General features: G+C 39.7%; 1 protein-coding gene, 1 long non-coding RNA gene and 1 pseudogene across 6 annotated transcripts in view; 2 read left to right on the top strand and 1 right to left on the bottom strand.

The window, feature by feature from the left end:
- Positions 1-15,768, bottom strand: part of LOC307185452 — a 157,249-nt gene extending 141,481 nt beyond the window's left edge. Inside the window, exon 1 of the long non-coding RNA XR_013828087.1 lies at positions 15,688-15,768. This is a non-coding gene — a long non-coding RNA (uncharacterized lncRNA). The remainder of the gene's footprint in view (positions 1-15,687) is intronic.
- Positions 1-17,064, top strand: part of RXFP1 (relaxin family peptide receptor 1) — a gene marked incomplete at its 5' end in the record, with an annotated part of 94,609 nt that overhangs the window by 22,710 nt on the left and 54,835 nt on the right. For all 4 annotated transcript variants that reach the window (XM_079919715.1, XM_079919716.1, XM_079919714.1 and 1 more), the window contains one exon: positions 9,079-9,216. In XM_079919715.1, the coding sequence (XP_079775841.1) occupies positions 9,079-9,216 (138 nt within the window). The remainder of the gene's footprint in view (positions 1-9,078; positions 9,217-17,064) is intronic.
- LOC307185449 (large ribosomal subunit protein uL14-like) lies at positions 1,653-3,202 on the top strand (annotated as a pseudogene). Its single transcript has one exon. The product of its transcript is annotated as a large ribosomal subunit protein uL14-like (transcript).

The raw sequence follows: 17,064 nt of genomic DNA, 5'->3' as shown, positions 1-17,064 counted from the left end.
CTCGTTTCAAAAGGTCTAAAGAAAACCAGCTAATTACAATCAGTGTATTTTCATCTATTGCCCCAAAACCAGATTTTCATGCATTTGAATGATCTGTAAATAGCTTCAGATTATTTTTTTTTATTGAAGTATAGTTGACTTACAATGTTCCAGGAGTACAGAAAGGTGATTCAGTTATACACACACACATATACATATATTTGATTTTTCAGATTCTTTGCCATTATAGGTTATTACAAGATATTGAATATAGTTCCCTGCGCTATACAGTAGGCCCTTGATGTTCATCTATTTTATATGTAGTACTGTGTATCTGTTAATCCCAGATTCCCAATTTATCCCTCTTCCAGATTATTTTTATTAAAGAATAGTCACTTAAAAAAAAAAAGTCCAAATTTTCCCAAGGATATAAACTGAAGAGTACAATCACCCCTTTCTCTTACCATTATTGTCCCACTTCCCAAAGACAACCACTGGCAATAGTTTCTTGTTAGTATATCAGAATTTTATAAATGATATAAATATATATCTTATACAAATAAAACCAGACTATATAGGCTGTTGTTCAACATACTTTCTGTAACTCAGTGATATGTATTGAATATCCTATTATATTAGTAGGTGTATATCTACCTCACTTTCCAAAATGTTGAACTGAATATCTTATTCGTAGGTGTATATCTACATCACTTTCCAAGTTGTTGAACTGAATATCTATATGAGAATGCAGAGTTCTATAATTACATTATATATTTATTTAATAACCCCCTATTATTGCTGGTATTTTTACTTATTTTGTCGTTGGATAGCTGAAATACTTATTGATAGTTAGCATTTAAAATAGAAACTATAAAATAAGTGGGTTAAATATAGGGAAAGTTTGCCTTTGTACATGGTTTTTCATATTTTATTTTTGTAAATTTTGCTTCCTAACAAAGTATTTTAGCAAACTGCCTCTATACATTTTATGCTGTGGGTAGCTACCCAAGAAAATAAGAATACTGCATATTTTCCATAGACTATAAAAAGGATTTCAAATGCTGGTAATAAGTCATAGAATCCAATGAGACTCTTATCTTAGTGTTTGCAAAAGCCATGGCTATTCAGAAACACTACAGACCATTAAACAACACTCACCTCCTTTATTTGAACCTAAGTTAGCAGAACTGTCTCTAAGCAGTGACTGCATTGATTCCAGACTAACCATGCTGACATTTTCCATTTTAACGTTTAATGTTGTTACAGAATGAGGGTTATAATTTCACTGAGTTAGTGTTTTCCATAGAAAATGGGTTCCCTGGACACATTCGTAAGTGCTTGTGCGCTTCTGTCAACGTCTGTCAAAAAGTAAAAGCCCAGTTTTATTCCATTAGTGATAAATCCCTAGGAACTTAGCTTCCAAGATATGTCTATTGAAACCCTTAAGATTTTAGTTCTGAAAGAGGGATTCAAGATTTGGACACAAGCCAGGTCAGATCATGTCTCCCCCCAAAAATGATAACCAGCCCCAGCATAATCACCTCACTATATGGTTAATGAGGTCAGTTTCCTCAAAACCACATTATTAAAATGCTTCACTGTACTTCCTCTTTGGCTTTGGCCCTTGAATTACTCTGGCACCCGATTAAGTTAAAGAGAAGCTATGATCACTGCAAAAAGTCTGGACCGTCTTTCCCTTTTCTGTGCACTACAGTTCCCCCAGACCCACGAAATGCAGATACGTATGTTTTAGTTATAAGGGAATGACAATAATTTGTCCTCCAGCTGAAAAAAAGAAAGCCACTGATTTTCACTCAGTACTGTGTCTCACTTGGCAACCAGTACATGTAACTGTTCATCTGTTTTTCCATCCACTTAATCTCAAAGTATTTCCAGGAGAAGAAAGAGATTTAAGTGCTTCATCCAAAAATATTTCTGCTGTTGCGATGAAAATTATTAAGCAAGTTTTCCAAATTGCTTCAAATTTTGACTGTAATATTTACCTGACTTCTTATGCACTGGAGTAACTTTTCAGTTAGGGTGCTTTCTAAAAAATAATAATTTATAAATTTCTTAAATTATGAGTGATTTTTATATGAGAGTATTCAAATGAAAACAAACTGTAATTGCAAAAATTTTAATTCAAGTATCACTAAAAGCAAGATGCACTTATGCCAACATTAAGTACTAACTTATACCATGTTGACAGAGCCAGTGCCTCATCCCTGCCATGTTGTCACCGTCGTCAACTGCCCCCTGCATCACGAGGGCTCTGCTAAGTGTTTTACTTCAGTTCTGAGTCTGTTGCTACCCATTCTCTGTTGAAATTATTAATTTCCCGGTACCAGTGCCTTACAAATTCCCACTGCAAAAGTATATCCAGATATATTTAATACTTGATTTACTGTAGTCAGAAAGCCTTCGAAAAATTATTTAGAGCCTGGCACTCAAGATGTCGAAGCGAGGACGTGGTGGGTCCTCTGGTGCGAAATTCCGGATTTCCTTGGGTCTTCCGGTTGGAGCCGTGATCAACTGTGCTGACAACATAGGAGCCAAAAATCTGTATATCATCTCTGTGAAGGGGACCAAGGGATGACTAAATAGACTTCCTGCTGCTGGTATGGGTGACATGGTGATGGCCACCGTCAAGAAAGGCAAACCAGAGCTCAGAAAGAAGGTACATCCAGCAGTGGTAATTCGACAACGAAAGTCATACCGGAGAAAAGATGGTGTGTTTCTTTATTTTGAAGATAACGCAGGGGTCATAGTAAACAATAAAGGTGAGATGAAAGGTTCTGCATCACAGGACCAGCTGCAAAGGAATGTGCCGACTTGTGGCCCAGGATTGCATCCAATGCTGGCAGCATTGCATGATGCGTCGGTGTATTTGTAAAAGAAAAATATAAGAATAAAAATTACTTGCTCCATGTCACTCTTCTTGACACCACCTAACCCTCACCCCCTCTGTAAAATAAAACTACCCAGTGCAAAAAAAAAAAAAAAAAAAACCTTATTCAGAAATGCATCTACTCCTAAGCCACGTATGAGGTAAACTTAGCAACATTTGCACTAAATCCCATATTCTTAAACTTTTCTGTCTCATCTATTCACTCCTTATCTAAAAGAGCTTGCTATCACATTTAAGACTAAACAAACTTAATTTAAAAATAAGCAAAAAAAAAAAAAAAAACGATTCAAATGAAGCCATTCATTGTCCTCCTGCTGCTGTTCTCTTCCTTCCTGCTTCGATGCCTGGTGTGTGCGTGTTTGCAAATTCACACACACCCAAGACTAACATAAACTGAGAGATGGAAACGTGTCTGCTTACTCCATTTAGGCCTCACATCCAGAAATCACTGAATCTTCCTTATTTAGAGCCAAACAACATAGAACCATCTAAACAGAGATTCTCAGTGAAGAGTAGCTTATCAGGATTGAGGGATAGACAGAGTAAGGAATGTATGGCTTAACAGAGCAGCTCCAGTATTATAAGTTTATATTTTGAAAAGCCATTCTTTATTCCTTTCTTAATAACTACAGAAAAATAACAGAACTGGACCAAATTGTCTTGGTTCTCATGCAGCCACAAAAGATATATACTCTTTCACACCATACACAAAAATAAACTCAAAATGGATTAAAGACGTAAATGTTAGACTGGAAACCATAAAACTCCTAGAAGAAAATATAGGCAGAATACACTTTGACGTAAATTGTAGCAATATTTTTTTGGAACTGTCTCTTCAGGCAAAGGTAACAAAAGCAAAAGACAAATGGGACCTAATTAAACTTAAAAGCTTTTGCACAGCAAAGGAAACCATTAACAAAATGAAAAGACAACCTACTGACTGGGAGAAAATATTTGCAAATGATATGACCAGTAGAGGGTTAATATCCAAAATATATAAACAGCTCATACAATTCAATATCAAAATAACAAAGAACCAGATTAATAAATGGACAGAAAACCTAAATAGACATTTTTCCAAAAAAGGCATACAGATGGTCAACAAGCACATAAAGAGATGCTCAACATCACTTATCACCAGGGAAAGGCAAATCAAAACCACAATGAGATGTCACCTCATACCTGTCAGAATGGCCATCATCAAAAAGAACACAAATAACAAGCATTGGTGAGGATTTGGAGAAAAGAGAACCTTCCTCCACTGTTGGTGGGAATGTAAATTGGTACAGCAACTGTGGAAAACAGTATGAAGTTTTCTCAAAAAACTAAAAATAGAGCCACCATATGACCCAGCAGTTCTGCTCCTGGGTATCTATCTGAAGAAAATGAAAACACTAATTTGAGAAGATACATGCACCCCAATCTTCATAGCTGCATTATTTACAATAGTCAAGATACAGAAGCAACCTAAGTGTATCAACAGACGAATGGATAAAGAAGAAGTGGTACATATATACAATGGAATACTACTCAGCCATAAAAAAGAAAAATAATGCCATTTGCAGCAACATGGATGGAGCTAGAGATTATCATACTAAATGAAGTAAGTCAGACAGAGAAAGACAAATACCATGTGATATCACTTATATGTGGAATCTTAAAAAATGATACAAATGAACTTATTTACAAAACAGAAATAGAGAAAACAAACATGGTTAGGGGAAAGAAGTGGGGGAGGGATAAATTACGAGTTTGGGATCAACATATATACCCTACTATATATAAAATAGGTAAACAACAAGGTCCTACTGTATAGCACAGGTAACTGTACTCAATCTTGTAATAAGCTATAATGGAAAAGAATCTGAGAAGGACTATATATTGTACCAATTACATATTCTGTATTAAAACAAGTGGCCATGAATTCTACTCTCATGATTTGCATATTAACAACAAAATAGGATATTTTTTTCTATTTTAATATGAAAGTGCAAGAGTATATCATGCAAACTAAGAAGGCAAGAATCTGTTCATGCTAAGACACAGAGTTGTCCTTCCAATGGCAAATTAATATCCTTGCAGAATTCTACACCCACTTTTCAAGCACCTCTCTTTGTTGCACTGATATCTGTGAATTGCAAAAAACTTGATATATGAAATTAAACTGCTTACCACCAGGTCAGAGAAAGCTCAGAACTATGGATATACATTAATGAAAAGCCAAGTTATAAAATGCATACAAGTTATTTTCATCATCGAGGGCTTCTTTCCTCAAGAGTAAAGACAAGCTTCCTTCCCCTAGTCCAGGAAAGTTAAAATAATGTTTGTGGGAAGTCCCAACAATGTCTCCTTACCCTAAACTGGCTTTTTATTCCCCAGTCATCTCCCTTGGAGCTTTCAGTACACTGGCTGCCAGGGAAAGATTTGATAGCTTTGTGATGTTTTTATCCCCAGTTAATCTACGCAGCCCAACAGAGAACACTAACCCCGCCAACTCTGAAGGTATGTGTAGGTTATTCATGCCTGAGGCTCAGGGAGCGCGGCCTCCTGTACTGCCCCCTCCACCAGGCCCCCACCAGTCTTTCAATTACTCATTCAACCATCCTTGCAAATAAATTGCCAACATGAGATTTTTTTCATATCTGGAAAGAGGCTGTGTGTGTATAGAAAAGACACTTTTAAGTTCTCGACGTATGTTAGGAAAGCATTCTTTTTTTTGCAAAATAGAGAAAATCTGACCTACCATGGCCTAAACAAGGATGTGTTTGTTTTTCTCACGTAAGGAGGATGCTGCTTAACCCGAAGATTTCAGGGCTGGCATTTCCCAGATCCCTGTGAGTTTTCTTGGCCTCACAAGCCTGTTTGTTTCCTCATAGCTGCAAGACCGCTGCTGCAGCTCCACACATTACATCATGTGAAAGGCAGGAAGAAGGTGGAAGGCATGGCAACTGCTCCATCCATTCTTGTGTCAGGACAGCTAACCCCTCAGGACTTCCTCAGCAGGCTACACCCGTGTCTCACTGCCAGAGCTGTGCCTCTTAGCCACTGAGGAGCAAGGGAGTTGGGAAAGAAAGTATTGTATTCTGTACATAGGACCCGCAAATTAAACTGACAAGAGATAGATTAACAGGGAAAAAAGTTTACAAATTTTACTGATGTTATTATATTTAATTGTACATGCATGGAGTCTCCATAGAAAAGAAGTGAAAACTCAAAGAAGTGGTTAGAGTTGAGGGCTTATATACTATTTTAACAAAGATGATAAATTGTGGGTAAGTGACAAGAGAGGGAAGGGGGCGATTGGGCTTCTGTAGGTGGTAAGTTGTGGGCAGGTAAACCCATGGGAAAACCAGTGGAAGAGAGGCTTGTTTTAGTAGTTTGCTTGTGCAGGCTCATCTCAGTGACAACTTTCCTTCTCTAGTGATAAGGGTTGTTCTCCTCCTGATTCAGGAGAGAGCAGGGGAATACCTTCACCTGGAGAAGGGATTTTTACATAGCTTCAAAGACCCCCTCTACAAAATGCTTATTAATCACAAAGGTTAACTTTACAATGGAGAAGTGTGGGAGACATTACTTTGATGAAGTGACCAAAGTGATCATCACCAGGAATGGGACAAAGTAGATCTTGCACTACCTGACAGGTTGACATGAGCATCTCTTCTGTGAATTTCTTGCCGAAGGTGCCTAACCTAAATCTAATTATGATGAAATAAACCAAAATTCAGGAACACTCTAAAAAATAATTGAAGATAAGGAAAGACTGAGAAATGATTTCAGATCAAAGGAAACTAAAGGACTGTGACAACAAAATTCAAGGAATGACTGTGAACTAGATCCTCTCACTATGAAGGACATTTTTTGGTCAATATGTGAAACTTGAATGTGTTCTGAGATTTAAATGGCAGTAAGGGATCAATGTTCATTTTCTAATTTTGATGGTTCTAGTGTGCAGAATGTCCTTCTAGTAGGAGAATGTCCTTTCTTATAGGAAATACACACCGAAGTTTTTAGGGGGATGGAGCATGGTCAGGAACTTACTCTCAAATTGTTCAGAGGGGAAAAACATTCTTAATAATATATTTGCAACTTCTCTTCAAGTTTGAGATCATCTCAAAATAAAAAAGTTATTTTTAAAATATCTCTAAGATTCCAAATTTATTTACTGAATCATAATATTTGAAAATGTAGGACTAATTTCATGACACTATCATTAAAGAACTATACCTGTTTCTGGGTCTTCCCTGGTGATGCAGTAGTTAAGTACCCATCTGCCAATGCAGGGGACATGGGTTCAAGCCCTGGTCCAGGAAGATCCCACATGTCATGGACCAAATAAGCCCGCGCGCCACAGCTACTGGGCCTGCGCTCTAGAGCCCGCGAGTCACAACTACTGAACCCATGTGCCACAACTACTGAAGCCCATGCACACTAGGGCCCACGAGCCACAACTACTGAGTCCGCATGCCTAGACCCCGTGCTCCGCAACAAGAGAAGCCACCACAATGAGAAGCCTGCGTACCACAACGAAGAGTAGCCCCCTGCCTGCCACAACTAGAGAGAAAAGTCCGCACGCAGCAATAAAGACCCAAGGCAGCCAAAAAATAAATTAAATAAATAAATTAAAATGTTTTAAAAGAACTATACCTGCTTCTAAATATAAATTTTAAAGACAGGACATAAAAGTACAATATTCATAAAAGTAAGTTAGAGAAGAATTTTCAAAACAGCAGGATGGAAACACAGGCAGGTATGTTTAGTTAAAATGCCTTCAAACAGTCTCTGTGACTGAAGCCTGACGATTCATCAAAGAATTCTTCTGAAACCCTTGATTTTTAAAGTTGGTTCTTAAAAAGTTAATGAATCCATAAAGCTGTCTCAACACAGATCAATGTATTTACATGCACACGGCAGGCCTCTGAAGTGTGTGGTGTTCTGCCAATGACACCCTGTGGTATACAGATCCTGTGTCTTGACTCTGTTCTAATCAATTCGTTGAGAAGAGACTGATAAATAATTTCACAAGTGAGAACACTATGTGTAAAAGGCTCACTATTAAATAGGTTTGACTATTTCCTTTATCAAATGATGTTCTCTGAAACAAGTAAGGACACTCAAAACCTGACATAGATGGATTTCTCCCCTAGGAGAATGTCACCTGCCTTGTTATCAAAATGTTCCACTGTATCTTACAAAGGAAATAGTCACTTTTATTCTTTTCATGTTTTGATGATAGACCACAAATACATTTTTACACAATAAGCTTTACCGACTGTTCAAACTATTCTGTTTTTTTCTTTATAATTATTACTATTCTATAAGGTCTCAATGATTTACAAACTTAGTAAAGTTAATAAGCAACAGAATTATCTTGGATTCTACAATAATCTTTGAAATCCTACAAATCTGAGGTTTTAAATGACAGTTAATTTATGTCCCTCCACACAAAAACCTGCACATAGATGTTCATAGGAGCTTTATTAAAAATTGCCAAACCTTGCACACAACCAAGATGTCCTTTCCTTAGGTGAATGGATAAACTGTGGTACCTTCAGACAAAGGAATACTATTTAGTACTAAAAAGAAGTGAATTACTAAGCCATGGAATGACATGGAGGAACCTTAAATGCATATTACTCAGCAAAGGAAGCCAATGTGAAAGGGTCGGGAACTATTTTATTTGACGCTACAGCATGGTGTCTTGTGCAGGACCTTGCCCTCGGGAACTACCCCCCATATGAGTGAGCATGGGCTGTGCTTTCCTGTTTCCGCCCCTCCTCTTCCCCCAGTATCAGACCAGCCGTAATTCTAAGCCAGTGGTAACAATGCAAGAAAGTCTTGATTTTTAAAATGACTGGATGAAATATTTTTGAAAGAGAAGAGGGGAATTGAGCTCAACTGTAAAGTATGGGCAGACATTTCATAGAAAAAGAGGGATGGTGAGGACATTCCAGGTGGGAAACATGAGAAAAAGCAAAGAGCAGAGAATCCGGGCATCTTCTGGGGACACGGAAAAGAACATCCTTTAGGGGTGGAGGTTCTTGGAAAATAGTTGGCGTCAGGCTGGTGCGCAGGGTGAGGCTGCATACGGACGGTGGTGCCTGCCAGGCTGACAAGAAGGAAGGTCTGTGCAACGTGCGGAAACCGCTCTTTGCAGTGCCTTGGGTAAACCTCTCTCCCCTCCCTCCTCGCAGTTGCTCCCGGGAGCGGGCAGGATGTCGCATGCGCCCTGGGCTACTTCCCCTGCGGCAACACCACCAAATGCTTGCCTCAGCTGCTCCACTGTAATGGTGTGGACGACTGTGGAAACCAGGAGGACGAGGACAACTGTGGTGAGCGTGCCCCGAGTCACAGCTGGATGGGGGTCGGGTCACAGTAGCACCAGGGGACAGAGGACCAGGGTCAAGTTGCTGAGACCTCTCGGTACAGAGAGAAATGAGAAAATGAAGTTGAAATACAAAATATATGGCGCTTAAGGAAATCTTACATTTATTTTACTAGCTTAACATATCCATTCTTATAAAGAAGATGCAGTTTTATACATATATATGTTTGTGTGTGTATTCATAATATATACACAGTGGAATACTACTCAGCTGTAAGAAACAATGAAATGATGCCATTTGCGGCAACATAGATGGACCTAGAGATGATCGTACTAAATGAAGTAAGTCAGACAAAGACAAATATCATATGATATCACCTGTATGTGGATTCTAAAATATGACACAAATGACCTATTTACAAAACAGAAACAGAATCACAGGCATAGAAAACAAACTTATGGTTACCGAAGGGAAAAGGGTTGTAGGAGGGATAAATTAGGAGTTTGAGATTAACACATACACACCACTATATAGATAAACAACAAGGACCTAGGTATAGCACAGGGAATATATTCTTTTTTTTAATTAATTTTTATTGGAGTATAGTTGCTTTACAATGTTGTGTTAGTTTCTGCTGTACAGCAAAGTGAATCAGGTGTACATATACATATATTCACTCTTTTTTAGATTCTTTTCCCATATAGGCCATTACAGTGTATTGAGTAGAGTTCAGCACAGGGAATATATTCTTTATCTTGTAATAAACTATAATGGAAAAGAATCTGTAAAAGAAAATATACATATATATTTACTTACTATGACATATATATGTACAACTGAATCACGTTGCTGTACACTGGAAATTAACACAACATTGTAAATCAACTATACTTCCATTTTTTAAAAAAAAAATCCATTCTTTCCTGTGTATTAGCTCAGATTCTGTGGGGCAGCAACCCCAGCTGGGCTCAGCTGAGATCAGCTACACGGTCTTCCTGCCTCTGCTGCGCTTTCTCGATGCCTCTGCAGGCCTCTGTGGGTTGGCTCTGTCCCCGTGCCTGCAACCTGGGCTGAGACAGCTGGGGACACTGGCCCTTCTGCCACATCCCTCCCAAAGCACGTCACAAGGCCAGCCCTGTTCCAGCAGGGGAAATGGAGCCCTCCTCCTGCAGAGAGCAGCTCAAAGTTAAGTGCAAGGACCTCAGACAGAGGGAGGGCAGGCTGCAGCCACGCTTGACACAGTTGGTATTACATTTGCTTTTCCCACAGACATTAATATTAACTCACAGTGACTCAAAGAGTCCCACCTGCATGACCTTAGGAAGGTCTGTCTCTTAATTTAAATATTTCCAGGAGCAACCACGATTTGTCTGTTTATTTATCTTATTGAAACAGCAGCCGATATTTGAAGAAGTGATATTTTTCTACACTCTTGATTTTGTAGTTATGTGTGTATGCAGGGGTGTGTGTGTGTATGTGTCCTCTTGATTCAGGGATAGTTATTCAGGAGGTGGGTAAGCTTTCCCCCACCTCTTGAAAATGTAACTGTAGTTTATTTGGGGGCGAGATAAATTATGCAGATTTCTATTTGGTCCTGAAAGATGTTCGTTACTCTGAATCCTGGTGAATTTTAATAGAGAGAATATAACACTAGGAAAGCAGTCAGGTCTCTTTCTTCCAACTTAGAATTGAATTCTGATGACAAGCATGGGCATGACTCTTGTGGAAACAGTACTTAATGGGAAGCAAAATCAGGTTGGAGATGCATCCTCCGTAACTGTTTCTTCTTCCCCTCCCCTTCCTGCAGTGTTTTCCACTCTCTGCAGGTCTGTGAACAGCCTCTCCCTCTCTGTCCTGTCAGTCATTTCCATGTGTCTCCCCTTCTATTCCTCCTCTCTAGCTGCCCACCCGCATTCCTTCCTTTACTCTCTCAACTCCCCTTCTTATTTTCATCCTTCTCTTGTCCTCCATTCTTTTTCAAATCAAATCCACCTCAGTATTCACAAATTAGATTTTAATGATTATTTAGCTCACTCCATTAAGTTTATAAGCTGCTCATTATACAGATTTTAACACCTTTACTTCCAAAGAAAAAATCCAAGGAGTTGCTTTTAATTTCCAAGTAGCTGTAAAAACATTCCTGCCACGCCTACCCCACCCTTGGGCTGAGTTGCCCAGAAGGGTGGTTTTTATCTTATGGTCAGTGGACTCTGAGAATCAAGAAAATCTTCAGGCATAGTGCAGGGTCTGTAAATCCCCTGAAAACTATGAAATGTTGTGCATTTGTGTACACGTGCATTTTCAACAAGAAAAGTGTTCGTAACTCAACAGCTCTGCAAAACGTTTAGAGTTTTTAAAAGGCAAAAAGCTTCCTTATTCCTGTCGTTGGCTAAAACAGAAATCTAGAAAAACAATTTCATCCAAGCTGGAATCAGTTTCTCCCAACTAGCACCCTAAATCTGTCCATATAAAATCAGTAGTTGTGAGTAGTTTACGACAGTAATCGCAACAGCAACAACGTTCCCTTACCTTCTTTGATTTCTTTTTCTTTTTTTTTTTGACAAGGAACTAATATTTATTAAGCACTTAATGTATACTAAATACCAACATTATACTTTAAATTTTTTAAACTTTATTATGGTAAGGACACTTAACATGAGATCTAGCCTTTTAAATTTTGAAGCAACTTTTAAGTCGGCCTTACTGTTTTTGTTTTTTTTTAACATCTGTATTGGAGTATAATTGCTTTACAATGGTGTGTTAGTTTCTGCTGTATAACAAAGTGAATCAGCTATACATACGCATATATCCCCATATCCTCTCCCTCTTGTGTCTCCCTCCCACCCTCCCTATCCCACCCCTGTAGGTGGGCACAAAGCACCGAGCTGATCTCCCTGTGATTTCTTTTTAAAATAGAAACAAAGTTGTAGCAAGATTCCTCAACCAGGCATCAGAAGGCTCAGGCTCAGATCCTGGAAGTGCCTCTTTCTGTCTGTTGTTACTTCAGCAAATCATTTCTTTGTGCTAAGTCCCGTTCCTTACTGTGAAATTGGAGTAATAAATTTATTGTGAAGATTAGGTGAGTTACAGGGGTAGAAATGCTTGTCCTGTAACGGGCACGCAGTAAATCTGGGCAGACCAGATTCCTGACTACCATACTTGGCCGTTACTCTGGAATTCACCTCTTTGAAATTCTATCCGAGGAACATTTACATTTGATTGGACTCCAAACCAGGTAAGTACCGGTTTGTAGGTGTGAAGGGAAGTATGAAGCAAGTTGAGGCAAGGTGGTGGAAGCAATCTGTCCCCAAGATCTTGCTAATATATCATCTTAGGGATCTCGGACATGAGCAGGGAATGGTGTGTACTACTAACTTTTATGAAAAAGAAATATTCAGAGCACGGATCAAATAACTTAAGTTCTAGCTACATGTGCGTATAAATACCTTAAATATTAGCATGTGAAAATAAACAGCATTTGTTTAATCAACTATTACTAATTATTAAAAATACAGGGGACATTTGGAAAGCAATTAATATTTTAAAAACGAAAAAGAGTATGCTCTTTTAAAATCTTTGTTATTCACCATTGTTGACATTTAAAAATCCCCACGTCCAATTTTGGAAATATGGGGAAAATCATAATCCACTCTTAGGAAGACATGCCTTTGTAACAAATATTATGTTAAACTGTTCCTGGTCTTCTTATGCCAGGATCACATAACTCTCCTGAAATTCAACTAGACGAGCAGATCCCCAAATGTAGTTCAGGATCAAACCCATCAGCGGCATCTAGGAAATTGTTAGAAATGCAGGTTCTCAGGCTCCATCCCAGCCCTATGGACTCAGAAACTCTGCCACTGGCCCTGCAGTTTCTATAAGCTCTTTGTGTCATTCAGATGCACAGCGGACTTTGAGAACCACTGACCTAAACCCAAGTGCGCAGGAAGTAAGGGATGCACGCGAAATAGTAGCCACAGCAGAACTAAACTTAAATCAAGACTTCAGTATGGCATGCAAGCATTCTAACTTGCTACCAAACTCCATTATTACAATTATTATCAATTTTTTTGTTTCTATAAGAAAAATTGACACTCTACTAGTGGCAGTCATCTGGAAATTCCAAAAAATTGAACTACGCTCAAAACCTCAAAGGTGGCCAGTTGAGATGCACTGCTATTCATGCATGAAAGGGTTGGAACTTCCCAAGAGGAATGTCAGAATTTCACACCATTTTTACAGTCCAGGTCATAAAAATTATGAGATGTAGTTATTCCTTCCTGCTTCTCATTACTTTAATTTCCTTCACTAGCTGTGGTTTTTTCCTTCATTTTATAGTATCTGGATAATTTATGCTCCCCCAGCTGTTCATTTTTAAGACATCCATATTTAAATTTGGTCTAAAATGACCAAGTCAGAAAGTTGGTCCTTTTCAGAATATGTCAACCTCATGCATATTTGAATAAGCAGCATTAAATATATTTGCAATCACATAAAATACAATATCTTAGATATAAAAGGAAAACCCAGAGCTAAAAATCACTTTCAGAGTGATCATTTACAGCTTAGTATATTGTCAAATAAAAAATCTTTTTCTAATGGAAGGGGGGACTTTTTTCTTGGTTAGACCTTTTAAAAGATACATCCTAAAAAAAGTAGCTCCAAAAAGCTCTCCCTTATTCCCTTAAGCTACTTAACTTTGACACCAATAGTAATTATTAAAGTGGAGAAAAAAGTCAAACGGAAATAGTGGTAATAAAATTTAAGGAAGTCACTTAAACAAAAAATGAAACACCATCAAATAAGTTAAACTGCCTCCCCATGGATTGAACTATAATATAAACGAATTATATTTAGAAAGAACTGTTACTTTTGTATTATCACAGACATCTTAAACAAGTAGTCTAATTTGACTATAATTTTCCAGTTCTCTTAGACAACCCATAGAAAACAAAAGAATATAAAATATTTTTAAAAAGTAAAATATCTCAGTACAAAAAGCATAAGGTATCAAATCACTGAACATTTTTTATGGACACAATGCAAGGAAACGTTTAAATCAAGTTTCTGATATAAAATGATTAAAGTTTTCAGTTGCATTCACAAGGATTCCTTCTTTCTAAAATATCTGGGCAATACAGAATTATATCTATATGTCTACTAGGCAGTTACTCTGGAGTTCACATCTTTTTCATTCTATCCCAGGAATTGTTTACATTTGACTGAACTCCAAACCAGGGAAGTCCTGGTCAAAACTGATTGCACCGTTTTTATAACTTTGATCTTTACTGATAAACTCCAATATGGAAATGTACAAATTTTTCCCGAATTATGCCATTTGATATAATTCCCATATGTTTCTGCCATATATTACCAACCCATTTATTCATCTCCATGCAGAACTATCACAGATGCAATCAGAAAAGAGGCCAAAAAAGAAATCTTTGAGTGATTACAGTAGTGTTTAGTGTGACAATGACGAACCGAAAAAGAAGGGACCATTCAGTGTTTCAGCTAAAACTCTTAGATACTTGGGAGAATATGTCTGGGTAAATACCAAGGGAACCTGATTACAAAAAGGTGTGAGACTCTCATTCAGGAATTATCTTTGTCGATTTCAAACTGAGTGCCAACTTGGTAGTAAAAGTGAAATATTAAAATAGCATCAGAGGGGTGGGACTCCGTCCCTGCGTCTGACACCCTCACATCTTACTTCTCTCGGCCTTCATTCTCTACTCTTGGAAAACGGAGGTCAGCAACATTATAATGAATGTGCTTTGCGATCTCATGATGGTCTATAGTATGCGCTAAATAGAATTTTGGCCGGGAAGGTGGAATCTTATAACCTGAAGCACTTTAAAAATAGCAAAGGATTGAAGACCTTCAAGATGGCAGAAGAGTAAGACGCGGAGATCACCTTCCTCCCCACAGATACACCAGAAAGACATCTACACGTGGAACAACCCCTACAGAACACCTACTGAACGCTGGCATAAGACCTCAGACCCCCTAAAAGGCAAGAAACTCCCCACATACCTGGGTACGGCAAAAGAATAAAGAATAAACAGAGACAAAAGGATAGGGAGGGGACCTGCACCAGTGGGAGGGAGCCGTGAAGAAGGAAAGGTCTCCACACACTAGGAAGCCCCTTCGCGGGTGGAGACTGCGGGTGGCGGAGGGGGAAAGCTTCGGAACCACGGAGGAGAGCGCAGCCACAGGGGTGCGGAGGGCAAAGCGGAGAGATTCCCGCACAGAGGATGGGGCCGACCGGCACTCACCAGCCCGAGAGGCTTGTCTGCTCACCGCCGGGGCGGGCGGGGCTGGGAGCTGAGGCTCGGGCTTCGGTCGGAGCGCAGGGAGAGGACTGGGGTTGGCGGCATGAACACAGCCTGCAGGGGTTTAGTGCGCCACGGCTGGCCGGGAGGGAGTCCGGGGAAAAGTCTGCACCTGCCGAAGAGGCAAGAGACTTTTTCTTACCTCTTTGTTTCCTGGTGCGCGAGGAGAGGGGATTCAAAGCGCTGCTTAAAGGAGCTCCAGAGACGGGCGCGAGCCGCGGCCACGGCGCGCCTCACGCTGGTGCAACGTCACGCCGGCCGGCGCCTCACGCTGCTGCAACGTCACGCCGCCTCTGCTGCCGCAGGCCCGCCCCGCACTCCGTGCCCCTCCCTCTCCCCCGGCCTGAGTGAGCCAGAGCCCCCGAATCAGCGGCTCCTTTAACCCCATCCTGTGTGAGTGAAGAACAGACGCCCTCAGACAACCTACACGCAGAGGCGGGGCCAAATCCAAAGCTGAGCCCCAGGAGCTGTTCGAACAAAGAAGAGAAAGGGAAATCTCTCCCAGCAGCCTCAGGAGCAGCGGATTAAAGCTCCACCATCAACTTGATGTACCTGCATCTGTGAAATACCTGAATAGACAACGAATCATCCCAAATTGAAGAGGTGGACTTTGGGAGCAGCTATATATTTTTTTCCTTTTAATCTTTTTGTGTGGGTGTATGTGTATGCTTCTGTGTGTCATTTGTCTGTAAAGCATTGATTTTACAATTTGTCCTAGGGTTCTGTCTGTCCGTTGTTTTTCTTTTTTTTTTAGTATAGTTTTAGGAATTGTTATCATTGGTGAATATGGTTTTGGGTTTGGATGCTCTCTTCTTTCTTTTTTTAAATTACTTTTTAATTTTTTAATAGTTATTTTTTATTTTAATAACTTTATTTTATGTTATTTTATTCTTTCTTTCTTTCTTTTTTCCTCCCTTTTCTTCTGAGCCGAGTGGCTGAAAGGGTCTTGGTGCTCTGGCCAGTTGTCAGGCCTGTGCCTCTGAGGTGGGAGAGCCGAGTTCAGGACACTGGCCCACAAGAGACCTCTCGGCTCCACGTAATATCAAATGGCAAAAGCTCTCCCAGAGATCTCCCTCTCAACGCTAAGACCCAGCTCCATTCAACGACCAGCAAGCTACAGTGCAGGACACCCTATGCCAAACAACTAGCAAGAGAGGAACACAACCCCACCCATTAGCAGACAGGCTGCCTAAAATCATAAAAAGGTCACAGACACCCCAAAACACACCACCAGACGTGGACCTGCCCAACCAGAAAAACAAGATCCATGCTTATCCACCAGAACAAAGGGACTAGTCCCATCCACCAGGAAGCCTACACAATCCACCGAACCAACCTTAGCCACTGGGGGCAGACACCAAAAACAACAGCAACTACTAACCTGCAGCCTGCGAAAAGGAGACCCCAAACACAGTAAGTTAAGCAAAATGAGAAGACAGAGAAACACACAGCAGATGAAGCAGTAGGGTAAAAACCCACCAGACCAAACAAATGAAGAGGAAATAGGCAGTCTACCTGA

Source organism: Stenella coeruleoalba, assembly GCF_951394435.1.
Source record: "Stenella coeruleoalba genome assembly, chromosome: 4".
Taxonomy (NCBI): domain Eukaryota; kingdom Metazoa; phylum Chordata; class Mammalia; order Artiodactyla; family Delphinidae; genus Stenella; species Stenella coeruleoalba.
This window is presented reverse-complemented; position numbering and strand designations above follow the sequence as displayed.